The 22,524-nt window shown below is 40.8% G+C and overlaps 1 protein-coding gene and 1 long non-coding RNA gene across 3 annotated transcripts; both read right to left on the bottom strand.

Moving 5' to 3' along the window:
- Positions 1–4,828: 4,828 nt before the first annotated feature.
- On the bottom strand, positions 4,829–8,536 carry LOC128703640 (uncharacterized). Its single transcript, XR_011392218.1, has 2 exons — positions 5,878–8,536; positions 4,829–5,801 (listed from the first exon to the last, which is right to left on the bottom strand). It is a non-coding gene; the product is annotated as an uncharacterized lncRNA (long non-coding RNA).
- A 77-nt stretch (positions 8,537–8,613) lies between these two features.
- On the bottom strand, positions 8,614–19,723 carry l(1)G0469 (lethal (1) G0469). Of its 2 annotated transcripts, XM_053792971.2 has the most exons (4): positions 18,637–19,721; positions 15,513–15,694; positions 14,971–15,074; positions 8,614–9,979 (listed from the first exon to the last, which is right to left on the bottom strand). In XM_053792971.2, exons 1-4 carry the CDS (start codon positions 19,262–19,264, stop codon positions 9,862–9,864), a joined length of 1,032 nt encoding a protein of 343 aa, XP_053648946.1. In that variant the 5' UTR covers positions 19,265–19,721; the 3' UTR covers positions 8,614–9,861. The 2 variants fall into 2 exon arrangements, with proteins under 2 accessions (XP_053648946.1, XP_053648952.1); XM_053792977.2 differs by lacking the exon at positions 14,971–15,074 and having other exon boundaries at positions 18,637–19,723.
- Positions 19,724–22,524: the final 2,801 nt, after the last annotated feature.

The raw sequence follows: 22,524 nt of genomic DNA, 5'->3' as shown, positions 1-22,524 counted from the left end.
CATTTAAGTAGACCTGGCAATGGCGAGAGTACGAAGGGTGAGCCTCATTACAATTAAGGCAAGATGGAGGTTCACTGCAAGATGTATTAGAATGGTCGTCGGCACCACAGACTGGGCATTTGGCTATAGATCTGCAATATTTCGCTAGGTGACCAAAACACCAGCAATTTCTACACTGTTGCGGTGTAGGGATCACCTTTGGAACTTGTAACCAATGTCCTGCGACATAAACAGAGGACAGGAGTTCACGGCGGGCAGGAAGGACATAAGTGTCTACTTTGAGGATTGGGAGATCCTGGAGTTCCAGCTGTTCAAGAATGTCATTGCCACATGACTGGAAATTCTGTATGGGGCAGAACGACAGTACCACTACAAGAATTGAGAGAAAGATGTTTTTCAATAGTGATAGGAGTAGTATCGCTATGCAAAAGGAGAGAAAGATCATGAGCTTGGGTAGCATTCTGGACAGTGACGATGCACATACTGCTCTTGAGAGCATGAAATGAAATATCTCTACCAACATGGCGCAGGAGCGCTTTGCCAATACTATTATTATTATTATTATAATCAAAAAGAAGCGCTAAGCCACAAGGGCTATACAGCTGCCAATACTATGGTCAGAAAGATAGGCAGAAGTCGGTTTTATAGTAAAGAATTTAGTCCATTGTGTGGTCCGAAACTGAGCGTGGAGAGGGAGTGCACGACGTGTCGGTCTTTTCTGAGTAGAGGGTCTTTTCTGAGTAGAGGAGGTAACGAAGGAACATCATCAGGAGATTGTCGCTGGCATTTAGGAGTAGGAACGGAGTTGGTCCGTCGTGAAACGGGCTGGTGATTCGAAAATTGCCATACCGTAGAGGGAGAGTGCGGAGGTCAGACAAATCCAAGGAGTCAGTCGAAGCCCCGGTACCTGAAGCGGGTGAGGAAACAGCACCAGCAAGAGGTACAGGGGCATCAGGAGTGTCTGAAGAGTGGTCAAAAACCAAGGCAGGGTCAGAATGGGGTGCAGTATCAAGAAGGGTCCCAGGGGTAGTGGGTTCATGGATTGGGTTCTCCATGGTTAGGTAACTCCTTTGCTTTTTGTTTTTAAGCAAAAAAAGAAAGAAAAGAAAATAAAAATAAAAAAAAATAAAAAAAGGGGGGAGCGGGGAGGAATAGTTCCCAGGAGGAATGAAAGGGCCAGAAATCTCCCTCTGCGCCCAAGAGGACCTCGGCACCGCTAGTAGCGCAGATGCAGCATGGAACCCATGCCATACCCTACCCTTCATGCCATTAAACCAGTAATCCGGGATAGCAACCTCACATCTGCCGAGCTACCTCCGTGGACAAAAGAGAGGGCGGCTGGATATCTGCCACAAAGCATAGCTCCTTCGGCCACCACCCCCGGAATCTGAAAGGTGGCTTCCAGAGATACACCCGTCTCCCGAAAGACACCCAAAGCCACTCCCCGGGATACCGGAGAGGGATCGGGACATCCTCAAGCGATACCGCCAAGAACCTCAACTGAATGGGAAATGGGATGGACCCCGGTACCCTTTCCCCTACCTAGGAACAAGCGCGCCTGTGGGAAAAATTCCAATGGCCAAAAAGAGGAAGGGCAAAAGAGAGGGGTGGGGAGGAGGAGGAGGAAAGGGAAAAGGGGAGGAGGGGGAGGATGGGATAGGGAAGGGGGGATTGGGGGGTAATTAGGTTCGGTCTGAGGAAGAAGACCGACAGGTCTAATTCCTCAGACCAAGAGCCTCTTCACCACGCCAAGGAGCCCCCATTGAAGAGGAGATTATTACAAAGCAAAGCGTGATTATTGAAGACTTAAGACTACAACAGCGCAGCAGTAACCATCATAGAGACTAAGGTGACAGAAATCTCACATACATGTTCGGAACGTGTACGTAGTTGTTCATACGGTTTCACGTCCAATATGGCTGACAAGATATCAATAACCGGTGACATCACATGCCACACCTCAAGAGAGAACTGTGGTTTTGTGTCCTGTAGGTCAGTTCGTAACGAACTCACACTCGGTTCACACACTGTCTGTGGTTCGATCCCCAGGTACGGGTAGAAACACTGGGCATATTTCCTTAAGACACCTGCTGTCCCTGTTCACCTAGCGGTAAATACCTGGGTGTTACCCGACTGGTGCGAGTCTCATCCTGAGGACAAAATTAACCTGAGTTGCCCAAAATGCCCTGCATAACCAGGGACTTTCTATATAATAATCAAAACAAAGCGCTAAACCCACATGGGCCATACAGCACTGAAGGTCTTTTTATATGTCATTCACGGCAGCTATGGTCTGTGAAAGTTGTATCATGTACTTATAGAAATAAAGATTATTATATATTGACACAACCCTCAGTTGTGTGATCAAATGTTCGTGTGATTATTTGCAATTATAATCATGGGGGAAAGCTAAACCCGTAGGATTATACAGCGCACGTGTGGGGGAAGGAAAGATGGAAGGCATTCAGGCTCATTATTATTATTATAATCAAGGGGGAAGCGCTAAACTCGTAGGATTATACAGCGCCTGGGTGGGGGGGATATGGAAGGCATTCAGGCTTAATTCGGGGAACTGGAGCACAGATCCAATTCCCTAAATCAAGAGCCCCTCACCAACATCAAGGAACCTTCCTTGAGGGGCATTCAGGCTCAATTCAGCGAACCGGAGTACAGATCCAATTCCTTAGATCAAGAGCCCCTCACCAGCTTTAAGGAACCTCCCTTGAGGGTGGGTGTGTGTGTGTGTGTGTGTGTGTGTGAACATTTTTGAACGGACGTGTACACACCAGTCACAGCCCCGCTCTATTTGGTTTGTCCAGATAATTTTCGTAATATTACTGGGGAAGCGCTAAGTCCGTAGGGATCATACGTATTATTATTATAATCAAGGGGAAGCGCTAAACCCGTAGGATTATACAGCGGATCATACGTAAAGCATCATGATTAGCGGTAATCAGGATGGCTTCATGAAGAGGGAAGCTCCAGTTCATCGAATCAGAAAATCTTCATCCCGCTTGAAGGGAATGTCAATTATTATAATCATAAAGAAGTGCTAAACCCTTAAGGGGTCAGACAGCGCTACAGGGAATGTCAATAAAACAAACAGCTCAGATTTATTACAAAATATATTTGGGAGGAAACTGCACAACGGAATATTACATTTGGAAGAAAACAAACACCATTATAGGTAGTAAAAGTTTTTCTTTCATCACTCGTGTCCTTTCAAAATAATGTAGACTATGTAAATTATACACAGAGTAGAGTTTGAGCAAGTGTAGCAATGATACCTAGTGTTATCCCAGCCTTGCCAGCAGGGGTGTCGGCGTAACCTTGCTAGCAGGGTAGTGTTGGCCCAACCTTGCCAGCAGGGTAGTGTTGACACAACCCTGCTAGCAGGAGAATGTTGACATAACCTTGCTAGCAGGGTAGTGTTGACACAACCCTGCTAGCAGGAGAATGTTGACACAACCTTACTAGCAACTCTGCAAACTATATTATATAGAATTTACAACGCAGGATCAGGACGTCAGTAAAAATGGAAAAAAAATAAAAGCAATTCTTATAAAAATATGGACAATAATAATATAAAAAAAAGGACACAGTGAAACATACACATAGACATACACAGTACAGGGTAGGGAGGAGTGGAGGCCAGACATACACAGTACAGGGTAGGGAGGAGTGGAGGCCAGACATACACAGTACAGGGTAGGGAGGAGTGGAGGCCAGACATACACAGTACAGGGTAGGGAGGAGTGCAGGCAATATATACACAGTACAGAGTAGGGAGGAGTGGAGGCAAGATATACACAGTACAGGGTAGGGAGGAGTGGAGGCCAGACATACACAGTACAGGGTAGGGAGGAGTGCAGGCAATATATACACAGTACAGGGTAGGGAGGAGTAGGGAGGAGTGGAGGCAAGATATACACAGTACAGGGTAGGGAGGAGTGGAGGCAAGATATACACAGTACAGGGTAGGGAGGAGTGGAGGCAAGATATACACAGTACAGGGTAGGGAGGAGTGGAGGCAAGATATACACAGTACAGGGTAGGGAGGAGTGGAGGCAAGATATACACAGTACAGGGTAGGGAGGAGTGGAGGCAAGATATACACAGTACAGGGTAGGGAGGAGTGGAGGCAAGATATACACAGTACAGGGTAGGGAGGAGTGGAGGCAAGATATACACAGTACAGGGTAGGGAGGAGTGGAGGCAAGACATACACAGTACAGGGTAGGGAGGAGTGGAGGCAAGACATACACAGTACAGGGTAGGGAGGAGTGCAGGCAAGATATACACAGTACAGGGTAGGGAGGAGTGGAGGCCAGACATACACAGTACAGGGTAGGGAGGAGTGGAGGCCAGACATACACAGTACAGGGTAGGGAGGAGTGGAGGCCAGACATACACAGTACAGGGTAGGGAGGAGTGGAGGCCAGACATACACAGTACAGGGTAGGGAGGAGTGGAGGCCAGACATACACAGTACAGGGTAGGGAGGAGTGGAGGCAAGACATACACAGTACAGGGTAGGGAGGAGTGGAGGCAAGACATACACAGTACAGGGTAGGGAGGAGTGGAGGCAAGACATACACAGTACAGGGTAGGGAGGAGTGGAGGCAAGACATACACAGTACAGGGTAGGGAGGAGTGGAGGCCAGACATACACAGTACAGGGTAGGGAGGAGTGGAGGCAAGATATACACAGTACAGGGTAGGGAGGAGTGGAGGCAAGATATACACAGTACAGGGTAGGGAGGAGTGGAGGCCAGACATACACAGTACAGGGTAGGGAGGAGTGGAGGCAAGATATACACAGTACAGGGTAGGGAGGAGTGGAGGCCAGACATACACAGTACAGGGTAGGGAGGAGTGGAGGCAAGACATACACAGTACAGGGTAGGGAGGAGTGCAGGCAAGATATACACAAGCTGCCACGTGGATAAAGGATGTTAACAGAGAAGATGACTGTTGTAGGACGCGTGACAATCATTGGTGAAGGGGGAGGGAGGGAGGGAGGGGTGGAATGAAGACTTAGGAAGCCCAGAGACAAATACTTTCAATATATTTTTCCATTAATTATTAATTTTTACAGTAGTGACCACAAAAGTATGATAGTTCAAGAAATTTCATATACATGTTTTTAAATTAAAGACGATTTCTTTGGTGTTTCCAGTATCTTAATCACCCCCCTCCCCTTCCCTACACAATGAAATCCTGGATGCACTACTGTGGGCGCAGGCCTGCTGAACCATGCTTGACACCACACACACACACACACACACACACACACACACACACACACACACACACACACACACACACACACACACACACACACACACACACAGAAGAGGCGGGGCCAGGAGCTATGACTCGACCAATGCAACCACAACTAGGTGAGTACATTTAAAGTAAATTAATGCCGTGTAATCGAAATGGGAGAGTGACGTAAGGCCACAGGAAAAATACAACGTGAAAAAGTACTGAGAGCATCAGAGTAGGACATCTATGAGTTATTATTTAAAAAAATATTGTCAACAGAAGATCATATAAATGAAACTAAGAAACTTACACTACATTGCCAAACTGAAAAAAAAAATGTTTATATCTTATGATTGGCCAAACTCTGAATATGTAACGATTTTGTGGTGCCTTTACTCACCCTAACAATCAGGAACATTTACTCACCTTAATAATTAGGAACATTTACTCACCTTGAGAATCAGGAACATTTACTCACCTTAATAAAAATCAGGAACATTTACTCACCTTAACAATCAGGAACATTTTGTCACCTTAACAATCAGGAACATTTACTCACCGTAACAATCAGGAACATTTTGTCACCTTAATAATCAGGCATTTACTCACCGTAACAATCAGGAACATTTATTCACCATAACAATCAGGAACATTTACTCACTTCAGCATTCAGAAACATATACTCACCTCAACATTCAGGAACATTTACTCATCTCAACATTCAGGAACATTTACTCACCTCAACATTCAGCAACATTCACTCCTCAACAAGCACCCATACTTAAGGTTGCACTGCAACCATGCATCAGGATCTAGCAACAGATAACACGCGTCATTACAAATTAAAACAAAAAGAGTGATGGTCCTATCAACTATCAAAGCAGATAACAGCCTCAGAAGTACTCTGAATTGCTGTTAAAATCAAAGTTGGCAGAAGCACCAGCTATGAAATGTAGTAAACAGCGTAAGTGTTGTGTGGGTCAGAGTAGCACCAGGTGTCAAGGATGGTTAACAACACTACAGCACTTGAAGACGATGTCACAGTCAAGGCTGACAGTAGTGCTACCAGTCAAATATGGGAAACATATCGCAAGAATCACTTGGAAATGCTGCTGTCAATACTTGCGTTGTTAGCAGCTGATGTGGAAGTGAACTGCGCGGAATGTACAGTCGTGGTTGGAGACTGAGGCTGTGTGGTTGTTACCTTAATATATCATTAGTTATCACAGAGCTAATATTTACATGCATAGACAAGAGTAACCATTGAGGTTCAGACCAATGTGGAGCGTCTACATAAAAGAGATCATTGGTCATGGATACAAAACACTGCTAACGTAATATAACTCTTATATAATAATGTTTATTTACACAAGTTTTCCTTACAAACTAAAGACCACTGCTACATCACAGTGCCAAAGAATTAACACTGAAATTCATATAATATAACAAGTAAACAATTCAATTAACAAGTCAGTCTGGTCTGGACTAGTACTTGGTCATCCCATGATTCCCTAGTGTGGTTTTCTTCAGCTGCTGAAATCTGTTGCCTTTCAGAACTAATCACCTCCTGGGTAAACAGTCTGACTCACAGGTGCATTTTAAACATAACTCCTGTATAATAATAAAACAAAAAAGTGGTCATTGATCAAGTTGAATTCAACCTTTCAGTATTTTAGATACAATATATATGTACTAACTTTTTCTGCAGAGGGAGACAAAACAAGGATGAGGCAAGTCTGATGGCATGTCTCGTTTTACTGGGAAATAAACTCTTTACTAAAATGTTTCACAGTGAGAAACAAAGTGCAGTACAGTTATCCCAACTGTCATAAAAAATTATATTACTACAAAATCTGGCACTGACCAAATCTATAAAAATATTTCTTTTGAGAACTAATATTTAATGTGAAACATATTTAAATGGTAAATATTTTATGAAATACTTGTAAATACCCTTTAAAAGAAACTTGTTTTAAGTCTTTAAACTAGACTTATAATATGTGGAGGCTCTTAATACTGTAATGTTACATTAACTAAACAATCTGGAGGTTCAACTGTTCCTGCACTAAGTCTAATGATTAACAAGTACTTTTAAACTTTTCAAAATATGAAGTATATAATTAAGTCCTACCCACCACATTCCTCAATGGAAAAGGGCCCAACTATCAGAACCTAGTAGGAAAAGTCATTGTTGGCAAGGCATGTCTCTCAGGACAAAACATTTAAGAGAAGAGGAGGAAAGAAGCTGTATCCCTGAGATACGGACCTAACTAAAATTATAAGCTTAAGGCCCGAGCAGGGTATTTACCTGCGAACTTCTAACCTCTTCCTCCCTTAGGCTGTAACCTGGGAAAATTCCTAAGGACTTCATGTACCACATGGCCTAACATACTGAAATAGCAAGTTCTTGTAACTTCCACTTTCACGATAACACTGGAACTGATTACCTGAATGACTGTCCCACAAGTAAGCACCTTGTAGAAATATTTAATTTGATTAAGGAGAAAGCGGGTAGGTTCTGATGAGTCCTTATTCAGGTACGAGGAACAACACCAAGACTGGAATGAGGAGGCAAAGGTAATAGGGAAAGCAGAGTCTAGGAGAGCAAAGTCCTTGTCAAACCACATGGAAAAGTGACACTGTCACGATTATGGTGACATATTTCACAAGTGGCACACAAAATTACACACTTTACATGTAGCATACAGAAAATAGCGTAGTTTTAAAGTGATGCAGTAAGATACATGACGCAATATACAAATGACAGGGAATGTACAAGTGACATGTGATTAGCCGAGATAATGACAATTTACAAGTGACATGAGAAAAATGACTCAATTTACATGTGACAACCAAAGAAAATGGTAATAATTTACAGATGATGGTGAGTAAAGTTGATGCAATGTAGAAATGCCACCCTTGGTAACAGACTTGTCAAGTCAGTAGCAAGTCATCAGTACGCTACTAATTAATAGTATAGGAACTGCTGAACTGCTGTCTTCCTAAATATGAGGCTAACAAATATGTATGTGTGCACATACAGTTCAACATTAGTTCATGCTTATTCAAAACAAGCACAGTATGTATCTGACAAAATAGGTAGGCAATCGATGCTCATGACATCCAAGTGCGCAAGACAACACAGGTAGTCAGTGGTTATGAAATCACCTTATAATACTCCTAACATTACAGCGAATGCTCTTCACATTAACATATTACAAGCACAGAAGTAAAAAAAAAAAAAAAATTCAAGTCAATAACTAATGACATCAATCAATAACTAATGATATATATAATATATATATATATATATATATATATATATATATATATATATATATATATATATATATATATAATCATATAAAGTGGCAAGTAAAGCCTAGTAGCAAAATTGATGCTCTTTCACTCAGAGAAAATTGTACTCAGAGAAGCTCAAGATTCAGGAATGATAAAACATTTTTAGCTCGAGAGAAATAATTTTTCAGTGTCAGAGCATGGTGAGATAAGAGTGTATGACATTACTGCAACTAGAATAGCAAAACGAAATTCTTTAAACATATATTATCTTCAACTGCACAGACCTTCCAAATGTCTATAACGGTGTATATATTGTGATTAATTTTTAATCTGTATTTTAGGGCTTAAAATAGTCTCGACTAGCGATGCTCAGCTAAAATGAAGCCTTGTAAGCTGAAACCTAATACACAAACAGGTGAAGACAGGCTGCTAACATCCAAAAGTTTTACTTTGTCCATATTCCTCTGACTTCAGACAACAACAAAAAAAGATTTATGGTTTTCTTCATACAATCTCAATTGTTTTGCCTTTTGTACATAACCTGTGTAAGCCATTTTGTGTGTCATAACTTTCCTGGTGGTAGAGAAAAGGCTGATGGCAGCCTGAATCATCTTCACTTCTAACCCCTGGCACTGGTCAAGTTACTTGCAACACCAGGCACTGGTCAAGTTACTTGCAACACCAGGCACTGGTCAAGTTACTCCAATTCCACTTTTTCACTCACGGCTTACTCTCAAACCCATAGTTTCTCAACAGAATTTGAACACGAGTCAAGAGCTGAAGACTAACCAGAAAACTACAGAATACAGTTCTATACAGTGTGTGTGACTCAAGACCCATTGTTGTTCTCTAATTCCTAATTTAGGTACAATGTATAATAAGCATAATAAATTTTCTATTTACAAAATGATCAACCATAAACTTGGAAATATCTGTATTACTCCCATCATAAATAATTTGTTGATGGAAGTACAATTGTCCATATTTTTATTATTTTTCAACAAAGTTTATCATTTTCATTTTTTGAAAAAATACAAAGACTAGAAGTATCCCATTCACAATAAATCCAATCAAATGTAAAAAATATTTTCATTTGATAGGCTTCTTCAGAAGACATTTTTCTTGTATATTTATAGATTACACACAATAAATCAAAATATAATCTATCTGTACAATAATTGCAAATAAATTCTTGCATAAAAAAAATATCTACACCTTCATAACACCTTTCCCTTTACAAATAAAAATGTTTAATACAAGTGGTGGTGCCATACTAGGCCAGGTGCTCGCTGCTCAGAAAGTGACGGAGACTGTTCTCTTCCTGAGTGGTCCTGGGGATCCAGTAGGAGAGGTATGTGTGGAGGAGGTGAGGGTGAGCCAGAGACCCACGCACCTGCTCAGTGATCCCCACCTGTGGGTACATCAATAGTAGAAAGGTGAGAATGTGTGTTAAGTCATAGATGGTGGTGGGTGCTTTTATTATTACTAAACTCAGTGGGCAGTGCAATAACCTGCAAGGTTACCTACTGCACGTGAGGAGTGTGAGGTAATCAGGTTCTATCCAAGGAAGGAGATGATAGGTCAATTCCTTGGATCATAAAGTCTTCACCTGCTTTAAAACACTCCCTGTAACGAGGGATGGTTGGTGCAAATGACAAGCTCACATGCCTTGTCATCTGCAATGATGGGCGCATTTTTATAAATACAGTAAGTTATGGTGTTAGATGCTAGTTATCTTCGAAGTGATGGGGAAGGTTTATTAGTGGGTTGTGTTATCTGGTTACTAGGAAGGATGCTCGTGGGAGAGTGAAGAAGGTAGTTAACGCCCTGTGGCTATGTTCAGCAAATAAACTGTTCTTTTACACCGGCATAAACAAAAATAGTTTTCTATGCAAAAGAATTTACAATATTAAGAAAACAGGTAAATATATGGTATATGCAGAGAGAAAGAGAGAGAGAGAGAGAGAGAGAGAGAGAGAGAGAGAGAGTGTGTGTGTGTGTGTGTGTGTGTGTGTGTACTGCACATGCAGAGTCGCTGATACAATACAATCTTATACAAGATTAAGTTGAGGAAGTTTAGTGACAAATGGATGAGAAAATTTGATCTAGATCCCTAACATTCAAAATAATGTATAAAAACAATGTGTGTGGAAACATTAAAGAAAATGATCTGGGGATTATAAAAATATATTGCATAAACATTGAGTCAAGTAAAATTAAATATGACCCTATAATATCGTATCCATGCACATACTCAAGTGTGTGTGTGTGTGTGTGTGTGTGTGTGTGTGTGTGTGTGTGTGTGTGTGTGTGTGTGTGTCTGTGTGTGTGTGTGTGTGTGTATATATATATATATATATATATATATATATATATATATATATATATATATATTATATATTATATATTATATATATATATGTCGTGCCGAATATGTAAAACTGGTCAATTAGCAACAACTCATTTAAAATTAAGTCCTTTCTAAAAAATTTCTCTTATACGTTTAGAGATATATTTTTTTTATTCATGTTAATGTAAAAAATTTTAATTTTGCTCCAAAAGAATCTTAGAAAACTTACCTAACCTTATTATAACAAGAACAATTTATTTTAGCCTAACCAAACTAGATATATTTTAGATCTGTTTACAATAATTAAATACTAAACAAACGCAGTGAAATATATTTTTTTGTTAGGTTCAGAAGGATTTTGGCGAAATTATTGCATACACAAATTTTCGCTTGTCCTATATGGCAAGATGAGCGTTGCTATTTAAGCCAAGATCGCAAGTTCTGCCTATTCGGCACGACATTATATATATATATATATATATATATATATATATATATATATATATATAGAGAGAGAGAGAGTGTGTGTGTGTGTGTGTGTGTGTGTGTGTGTGTGTGTGTGTGTGTGTGCAAAAATCGTGAACAAGCGATACAATATTCAACTTTCCCTGTGGTTGTTTTGATATACAGTGGAACCTCGGTTTTCATCATTAATTTGTTCCAGAAAGTCTGACGAAAACCGAATTCGATGAAAACTGAAGCAATATTTCACACAGGAAATAATACAAATCTAATTAATCCGTTTAGACACCCAAAAGTATTAACAAACATTACATTTTATAGAGAATAATTATAGTTTTACATAGAGAAAACAATGAGAAATGTAATGGACTAATGAAATGGATAAATGAACATTTAATTAACATCACTTTTACCTTTATTGTTGGTGTATGGAAGACGGCGAGGAGAGGCTATCTCTACCACCATCACTACCACCCTCACAACCACTACCACCCTCACAACCACCATCACAACCACTACCACCATCACAATCACTACCACCCTCACAACCACTACCACCCACTACCACATTCACAACCAATACCACCCTCTACCATCATCACTACCACCCTCTACCACCATCACTACCATCTTCTACCACCATCACTACCGCCCTCTACCACCAACTATTGACGAGAAACAAAGCAAGACTGACTCACAACGCGTGGGATGCTCTGTGTGGGTGCTGACAGACATGTTTGGTACGGCGGACCACTGTCTACTTAACGAAAACCGATGTGATGAACGAAAACTGGGACAAAAATTTGATGAAAAAAGTCATCGGAAACCGAATTCGACGAAAACCAGGGCAAACAAAAACTAAGGTTCCACTTTATATACGTGTCGTGCTGAATAGGTAAAACTTGCCATTTTGGCTTAAATAGCAATGCTCCTCTTGCTGAATAAGGCAAGCAAAATTTTGTATATGCAATAATTTCGCAAAAATCATTCTGAACCTAACAAAAAAAAATTATATTTCACTGTGTTTATTAAATTATTGTAAACTTATATAAAATATATTTAGTTGGATTAGGCTAAATTAAATTTAGCTTCTTACAATAAGGTTAGGTAAGTTTTCTATGGTTCTTTTGGGACAAAATTATTAATTTTTACATTAACATAAATAAAAAAGTATATATTTAAATGTACAAGAGAAAATTTTAGAAAGGACTTAATTTTAAATGAATTATTGCTAATTGACCAATTTTACCTATTTGGCATGACATTATATATATAATTATATATATATATATATATATATATATATATATATATATATATATATATATATATATATATATATATATATATATATTACATATTATATATTTAATACATATTAATATATTATATATTTAATATATTTATAGATGGGGTTGTAAAAGAAGTAAATGCTAGGGTGTTCGGGAGAGGGGTGGGATTAAATTATGGGGAATCAAATACAAAATGGGAATTGACACAGTTACTTTTTGCTGATGATACTGTGCTTATGGGAGATTCTAAAGAAAAATTGCAAAGGTTAGTGGATGAGTTTGGGAGTGTGTGTAAAGGTAGAAAGTTGAAAGTGAACATAGAAAAAGAGTAAGGTGATGAGGGTAACAAATGATTTAGATAAAGAAAAATTGGGTATCAAATTGGGAAGGAGGAGTATGGAAGAAGTGAATGTTTTCAGATACTTGGGAGTTGACATGTCGGCGGATGGATTTATGAAGGATGAGGTTAATCATAGAATTGATGAGGGGAAAAAAGGTGAGTGGTGCGTTGAGGTATATGTGGAGTCAAAAAACGTTATCTATGGAGGCAAAGAAGGGAATGTATGAAAGTATAGTAGTACCAACACTCTTATATGGGTGTGAATCTAGGGTTGTGAATGCAGCAGCAAGGAGACGGTTGGAGGCAGTGGAGATGTCCTGTCTAAGGGCAATGTGTGGTGTAAATATTATGCAGAAAATTCGGAGGAAATTAGGAGGTGTGGAGTTAATAAAAGTATTAGTCAGAGGACTGAAGAGGGGTTGTTGAGGTGGTTTGGTCATTTAGAAAGAATGGATCAAAGTAGAATGACATGGAGAGCATTTAAATTGGTAGGAGAAGGAAGACGGGGTAGGGGTCGTCCTCGAAAAGGTTGGGAGGAAGGGGTAAGGGAGGTTTTATGGGCGAGGGGCTTGGACTTCCAGCAGGCGTGCATGAGCGTGTTCGATAGGAGTGAATGGAGACGAATGGTATTTGGGACCTGACGATCTGTAGGAGTGTGAGCAGGGTAATATTTAGTGAAGGGATTCAAGGAAACCGGTTATTTTTATATAGCCGGACTTGAGTCCTGGAAATGGGAAGTACAATGCCTGCACTCTAAAGGAGGGGTTTCGGGATATTAGCAGTTTGGAGGGATGTGTTGTGTATCTTTATACGTATATGCTTCTAAACTGTTGTGTTCTGAGCACCTCTGCAAAAACAGTGATTATGTGTGAGCGAGGTGAAAGTGTTGAATGATGGTGAAAGTATTTTCTTTTTGGGGATTTTCTTTCTTTTTTGGGTCACCCTGCCTCGGTGGGAGACAGCCGACTTGTTGGGGGAAATTATATATATATATATATATATATATATATATATATATATATATATATATATATATATATATATATATATATATATATATATATATCCAAAATTAAAAATATGCATTACCATGACTGAAGACCCTGAAAATTATCTGAATGGTAGTCATAAAAAGACACAAGATTACATAACTTTTAGTAAGATTATAAAAGGATACTGGAAGATAGATGAGGACTTCTTAGCACCATCAACAGGGAGAACAATAAGCCACAGATAGAAAGTACATTAACAGTTATACTGAAAGAATACTAGTAAATATTTCTTCACAGACAGTGGTAAGAGGTGGAATGAGATTGGTAGCGTGCTAAAACATCCGCAAATTTTGAAAAATCAAAATAAAACAAAAACACTGGCCACCAGGAGCATAGCTTTGCTCCTCAGATTATAAACAGGTTAACACACTACAAGATAGCTGTGTAATTACCCAATGGTGGCAGAAAATAGTGGGAAGTAGGGTTTACAAACGAGGAAAAGCTAGAAAATGATGGGATGTGTTTACAAAAAATGTAGCCCAAAATTGCGGATGTTGTGTTTACATACAAAGAAAACTCTGAAAATGGCTGGGGAACAGATTGTTATACTCCTAGAGAGATCTGTAAGCCCATAGGGATCATATAGCGCTCTGTGGAATTGAAGCACTCAGGATCGATCCAAGGAAGGAAAGGTTAGGTCCAGTTCGTTGGATCAAGAGCCCCTCACTGGCGTTAAGATACCTTCCTTGATGTGGGCAGGAAGTAGGATGTACAAACAAAGTAGCCGGACAATGGCAGGAGGTAGAATTTACAAACAAAAGAGCCTGAACATGGCGGGAAGTGTTGTTTGCAAAGGGAACCCAGGAAATGGCGGAAATTAATGTTTACAATCAAACGAAGGCCGGAAAATGGCGAGAAGTAGTGTCTACAAAGAAAAGAGGATCAGGAGGTAGCTGGGCGACCCACCTGGCAGCGTCGCTCAGCTGGCGTGCTCGCTGCCCATCACCATACCGACACGATACAACCATCTGTTCTGAGTTCTGCCACACGCGGTAAGGCTGCACAATCAGCTGTTCACACCAAAATTGTCCAATATCAATGATCACCCCAAGAAAACACATTAAACTTACCACTTAAAATGCATTAAATGTATATAGTTTGGGTGTTTTGGTAACAAACAAACCTGCCTTATCTTTACTATAACGAAAAGGCTAATATAAAATATTAAAATAAAAATAAATCATCGTTATGTTGATTCAACCAACCATAACTGGCATTATATTATTATTATTATATTTATGGGGAAGCGTTCAACCCTCAGGAGTCATACAGCGCCTGGGGAGTGGAAGGTAATTAGGTTTGATCCAATTGGGAGAGTGGTTCCAATTCCTTGGATCAAGAGTCCTTCACCAGTGTCGGGATGCCTCCTCTGGAGGTAAATGATATTAATGATAGACCTCAAATCAGCAGAGAAAGCAACCTGCCACTAAGCAGGGTCACCTGCTCACCTTGAGGGCTGCTGAGGTAACCTCGCCCGCGGCCAGGGGAGGCTTATGAACGTCTCTGGAATTGTTGACCCTGGCTGTGACCCCTTCATGCCAGTAGTCTTTGAGTGGCTGCCGGACTGCTCTCTGGCGCCCGTCCTTATCCCGCACAAGATGTGCCAACTCCAGAGTGGCTAAGCTTGGCTCTGAGTGTATAAACATCATATCGGGTTATTAATTGGGAAAAATGTTGATACATACAAGAAAAAAATTCACAAAGTTTATTATTTCAAAGAATTTAACTCTCATTATTAAATTGGTGCACTGAAAATTATTATCTTTCTTCAAGAGCTGCACACTACTTAGTGTGTGAATAATGAGACTTAAAATGTATACAGACTGGAATCTTAAATATTGTGTGAATCATTTTAATAACAGGAAGGCACAGGCAGGAAGGCGTATGAACTAGAGTGAAAGGTGTGTTTGGAAGCAGAGGGAGGGGGAGGTGGGAAAGTGTTTAGAAACTGTGGGAAAGGGAGGGGGAGATATAGGGGAGGTGGGGGAAAGAGAAGAGGTTGGGGATATAAGAGCTAGGATTATTTTAACAAAATTAGGTACATCCTCAATGTGCAGCTACATAATTCTGAGTTGTGTGGTGAGAATAAAAGATTTCTACATTTTGTTATTCCATCACACAGCCTGAGCAAGTGGGAAAGTGTGCTAGGATGTAAGAGAAGGAAGTTCTCTACACATATGCTGCTATGTATGATAATTCTATGTAACTGTATTTGTGTATACCTGAATAAACTTACTAAGTTGTGAAGTATAGCAGAGGGAGAGGAGCGACGGGTAGGCGAGGAGTAAGGTAGAGTTGTATGTGTTGCGCCAGGCTTAATTAAGGTAACATGTTAGAAGCAGGAAAAGTGTGTAGAAAAACTAGAAAGGGAGGCATGGAAGATGGAAGAGTGTGATAAGGGAACTTACGGTAGTGGTAAACTGTAGAGGGATGGGGAGCGGGCTATGATGATTCAGGGGAAAGGGGACCTTATTTTATCTCGGAGGAATGTATAAAGATGCTGGAGAGGAAGATACGATGGAAGAGGGTACGTAAAGGTGAAATTAAACTGTATAAGGAAGCAAGCGATTAGGAAGCAGACAGTTAAAGTGAGGGGAGGGGGGCACAAGCGAAGTAGGAGGGTGGAGGGTCAAGCAGGGAGGGAGTGAGGGTGGGATGGTTTAGCAGGGGTGGGAGGGTGTGCGGAAGCAGAGGACGGAAAGTGAGAGGGAGGGGGTAGGTGAGTAGGTAGGTGGGGAATGGATGCCAGGGGGGTCTAGTGAGTTGAGAGGGATGGTTGGGGACGGTTGGAGGGATGAGGGAGGCGGACAGTCGAGACGGGGGTCACAGAGTATATTTGGTCCACCACTGAAGATTAGATTTTGCAGCCAAAGCGGCTAGTTTATTGTGTATCAAATATAAATCCTGAAGACTGTAGTGCAAGAATATATAGATGAACAAAACGCATAGGAACAAAGCCCCAAAAGAATTAACAGAAGTATATATGGATACATATAATGGCAGCCTATATGTCATATTACAAGCAAACTGAGGATATTTATATAAAACTGTCTCGTATCTTATTGTCATTCATAAGATACCTCGAGACAGTGGCACAGTCACGGAGGTGCGGGGGGGGGGAGCTCCAGATGCAAACACACTTATGTTTTGTTTTTTCAATTCATGACTAGTTTTTACTATTATACTGACCAGTGACGACGAAAGCACGATAGTTTAAGAAATTTCCCATGCATACTGAAAATCGTGTTTTTTTTTTTTAACGATTTCTTTCACTCTTTTCACATGATTTTTGAGCCCCGCAGATTGATATCTTAACTCAGCAGTTCCCCTTCCCCTCATCCTCTCCAGATTGAGATTCTGGCTGCGCCACTGCCTGAGATATCATATAGTTTATTATACTATCTCTAGATTCTTCAGTAAGAAGACACCATATACAGTGTTCAAGTATGTGACCATATGGCTCGCCACATAATTTCCATTTAATTTGACTATCATCTGTATATGTTTATCAAAGTGAATGTTAGATCTAGTTAGGTTTCTAACTGTATTCTTAGGAGATTCACATTCATCATTAATTTTTCTCCTAATAAGTTAATTCATCTTCCTTCAGGGTCCTTAAACTAATTTATCAGCCTTATCGTGTAGTAGTAATTCAGTGCGTGTGAAGGAATCCATGAGAAATCTACATCAATTAATTTTACTCTGATTTTTTAATATATATACCTGGCTTCTCCAATGAGCATGTTGTTAAGGTGCATCAATGGTGAGAGAATCAATAATAAAGAAGTCAAGCCTATTCACGTAAGTTAACTTTCGTGCCATTAGGATGGCAATTAATTTTACAGATGGTACCTGGCAGTTAGTCGACTGGTGTGGGTCGCATCCTGGAACAAAATTAATTTAATTTGCCCGAAATGCTCTGTATAACATGGGGCTTTCTATATAGTTGTATGTCATTGATGTCAGATAGGCCTGTACAATATGTACAAGTACTTTTAGTAAATAAAGATATTATTACAACGTAGAAGCCCAGTTGTTAAGTATTTTTCCTAATTCAACATAGTTGCTATAATTCTTTGCTAGGGAGGTGCAACAAATGCAGCCTTACTAGTAAGAAATGAGAATATCAAAGAATGCAGTAATGAATAAAACTCTTACAAGCCCTATAAAACTTCTTGTTTCATACACCTGGTTCTCTCATTAAGAGTGTGATAAAAGTATGGGATGTATTAAACAAGCTAAACAACATACAGGACTAGAAGTATTGTTTTACAAAGTTTTATTTGCAAGCTGAGACGCTATTCTACCTCAGCTCATTTAAACCATACTACAGCCCCCTACATGCAACAAGAATCCGCTAAAACCCACATACAGGTAAGGGAGCAGAGGCAAGAGGCATACGGAAACTTGCCCAAGTATCAAGAATCTTGACACACCCAATATTGAACCCGGGTTCTTATTCTGTGAGCCGACCACTCTACCACTGAATTACTCCAGATTGACGTGCTAATCTAGCTCTTATAACTACGAAAATATAAATCTGTAACATAGAATAGTAGAATAGGCACTTACTTTTGTTCTTGTGAACGATGGCGATGCCCCAGTGGTGGTGGAATTTAATATTAAATTCCAGGATGTCTCCCGAGCGGACCTGTGACAGGAGTTTCTCAGAGTTCTGCCTGGTGAACCATGGTGTCAGCAGCATGAAGTTGGAAGGCATCTTTTTGGCTTCCTTTTCTTGCTTCTCCTTGGCCTTTTTCGCAGCTTTTTTGTCCATAACAGGAGAATGTGGAGCTGAGAGGGATAAAGCATGATCCTCTTTCTTCCTCAGGAGTGAGAGGTCGGACTGGACAGTGAGGTTGCCCGTGGACTGAGTGAGACGAGCGGCGGACACAGCCGTCGCCGTAGCATTGTGTCGTCTTGGTGACCCTAACATATGTCCTCCTCGATGTTGCGACGGCAGACGACACAGGCGGTCCGTACACTCCTTGGGGTCAACTTCACTACCGTGTAATCCCTCTTGTTTGCTGTGAGGTGGTGGCCGAGGGGGTAATGGGTCCAAAGTTGGGGCGTCTGCAACCTGTCGCATCGGTTCCACCTGGCCACAGCTGGAGCGAGAGAGGTTGTGGATCAGTTGTGAACGTCTTGATACTAACTGACGCTCCAGAGATTGGGCGTACATTGTGCTTACTTGCATCATAGTGCTGGTTTATCTTGACTGACACCTGAACAATGTAACAATGCTCGCCTATCTTTATCCACCGGCTTTTCTCAAGTCTCAACCCTTGCTACAATTTGTGGTGGTCGTTCCTGAGGTCACAAGCTGTCAATTATGACTGCGAGGAATACTGATCTCGTTTCAATGGTCAATTTTGTATTTAGTAAAAATTATTCCAGTTTTTTAGTAATATTTGAGCAGAGAAATGGGTGAAGGTTGGCACCTTCACTATTAATATTCAGACGGCATATGACAGTCCGCTGAGCGCTAAGTCAAATTTAAGAATTAGTTGAAAAAGGTTTTAATTGTAGGAACGCCGATATTTCACTGCCAGCAGACTTTAATAATATGAATTTAATACTGTCTACCAATCACTTGACTTCCTTCGATGCACGTTACTTTATAAAGAAATCTTGTAATCGACTGAGACTCGTGTACACTCAACGTGTATATATAGGTGTCTGGCATGTGACTCTCGCCCGCCTGCCGGACGCACGATGTTGTGCGTCTGGCAGCACAGCACCTGCCGGCGTAACATTCCTAACAGACCAACCGTAACCTTCCAGATTACATAGTGAAACGTCTTGCAATCTGGTAATTAGGTCACACGTTCAGCTGGCTACAGAAAGTATTCTACGGATGTCTGATGGAAAACGAGTAAAGTTAAAAATCTGTCAAAGAGGCAATACCGCCAATACTGAACAAATCAATGCAATCCACGAGTTGTCAAGTCTTGATTGGTTGATGTTATGATTTTATATGAATCATTAATATTAAACTAAAGAACAGTCATACAAAAGATGCGCTTTTGAAAGAAAATATTAGTAGCTCAGACAAATAATATGAATGAACAAAAATAAGAATGCTAGTACGAGGCTGCAGCCCTGCCACACTCTCGTCACAATATTATCACCATAGACACCAGCAGTTACCAACACACCTCAACCATCACTATCACCACACACTCAGCAACCATTAATACAAACCTCCCGTAACCATCACTACCCACCTTTTACAACCACCCTGTAACTCGGTTGACAGTACACTCGGCTCATACACTAAGTGTCCGTAGTTGGATCCCCGGCACGAGTGAAAACGTTGGTCATGTTTGCGTACACCTGCTGCCCCTGTTCACCTAGCAGTAAGTAGGTACCTGGGTGTTAGTAGACTGTTATGGGTCGCATCCTGGTGTACAAGATTAAATGACCACAATGGAAATAAGACTGACAGTCCTCAGTGACGCATTATGTTGGGTTATCCTGGGTAGGTAACCCTCACCAGCTTGAAAATCCGAACAAAATCGTATCTAACAACTATCGCTACACAGCGCCATTTTCACCACCGTCTCCACTATTATCACCACCGTCTCCACTACTATCACCAGTGTCTCCACTATTATCACCACCGTCTCCACTACTATCACCAGTGTCTCCACTATTATCACCACCGTCTCCACTACTATCACCAGTGTCTCCACTATTATCACCACCGTCTCCACTATCACCACCGTCTCCACTACTATCACCAGTGTCTCCACTATTATCACCACCGTCTCCATTATTATCACCACCGTCTCCACTACTATCACCACCATCTCCACTATTATCACCACCGTCTCCACTACTATCACCACAGTCTCCACTATTATCACCACCGTCTCCAATACTATCACCACCATCTCCACTATTATCACCACCGTCTCCACTACTATCACCACCATCTCCACTATTATCACCACCGTCTCCACTATTATCACCACCGTCTCCACTGTTATCACCACCATCGCCACTATTATCACCACCGTCTCCACTATTATCACCACCGTCTCCACTACTATCACCAGTGTCTCCACTATTATCACCACCGTCTCCACTACTATCACCAGTGTCTCCACTATTATCAACACCGTCTCCACTACTATCACCAGTGTCTCCACTATTATCACCACCGTCTCCACTATTATCACCACCGTCTCCACTATTATCACCACCGTCTCCACTACTATCACCAGTGTCTCCACTATTATCACCACCGTCTCCACTACTATCACCAGTCTCCACTATTATCACCACCGTCTCCACTATTATCACCACCGTCTCCACTATTATCACCACCGTCTCCACTATTATCACCACCGTCTCCACTATTATCACCAGTGTCTCCACTATTATCACCACCATCTCCACTATTATCACCACCATCTCCACTATTATCACCACCGTCTCCACTACTATCACCATCTCCACTATTATCACCACCGTCTCCACTACTATCACCAGTGTCTCCATTATTATCACCACCATCTCCACTATTATCACCACCGTCTCCACTACTATCACCAGTGTCTCCACTATTATCACCACCATCTCCACTATTATCACCACCGTCTCCACTATCACCACCATCTCCACTATTATCACCACCGTCTCCACTATCATCACCACCGTCTCCACTATTCAGTATCTCGGTCATGCAGTCTTCCCACCTTTCCCATAATTACCTTGTTCTTCCCTCTATGCCTCGGTTGTGTTGTCACTTATCTCTGCCACTTTCACTTTCAGTATCTTTTACCTTCTTGCAAAGTCTTGTCTGAGTCTATACACGTGTTCTGCCTCATTCCTCTCTTGCTACACTCCATCCTTCCCACTTGATTCTGGTGAAGAATTCTTGGTCCAAGGACATGCAACTACCCACCTTTTCCTTGTATCAAACTGATTACTTCCCATTCTCCCAGGTATTGTATGACCCTTACGATTTTTGTGCTTCTCATTGAAGGCAACGATGACAGAATTCCATCGCTGGAATTTTTTAATGGTTTTGAATATAAAAATAATTCGCTACCACATTTTTTAATTTTAATGCCCGGGAAGCGCTAAACAAGTAGAGGCTATATAAAGCCTGTCAGGCATTCAGGTTCGATCAAGTTCGTTCTTTCCTCCCACAATTAATATATTCAAAACGAAGCACTAAACCTACAAGGGTCATACAACGCAGTTCCTCCCACGAGCAATACAACAAGTCATTGAACATTCCATTTTCCAGCATGCCACATCCAATAATGCTTTATTTTATAGCTCAGATAATCTCTTTATGATTTGTAAATGAGACGGACAATAAAGATTTAATCCACAATGACAAAGAGCATTTCAATTCTAAATTTAACACTATCTGGGGGTTTTAGTTTAGTTTTCTTCCACATCTTTGGTTGCCAGCGGAAAACTAATTATTATTTTTATTAGAGA

This window comes from Cherax quadricarinatus, chromosome 20 (assembly GCF_038502225.1).
Source record: "Cherax quadricarinatus isolate ZL_2023a chromosome 20, ASM3850222v1, whole genome shotgun sequence".
In the NCBI taxonomy this organism is placed as follows: domain Eukaryota; kingdom Metazoa; phylum Arthropoda; class Malacostraca; order Decapoda; family Parastacidae; genus Cherax; species Cherax quadricarinatus.
The sequence above is the reverse complement of the archived record's forward strand: the minus strand, read 5'-3'. Positions and strand labels throughout refer to the sequence as shown.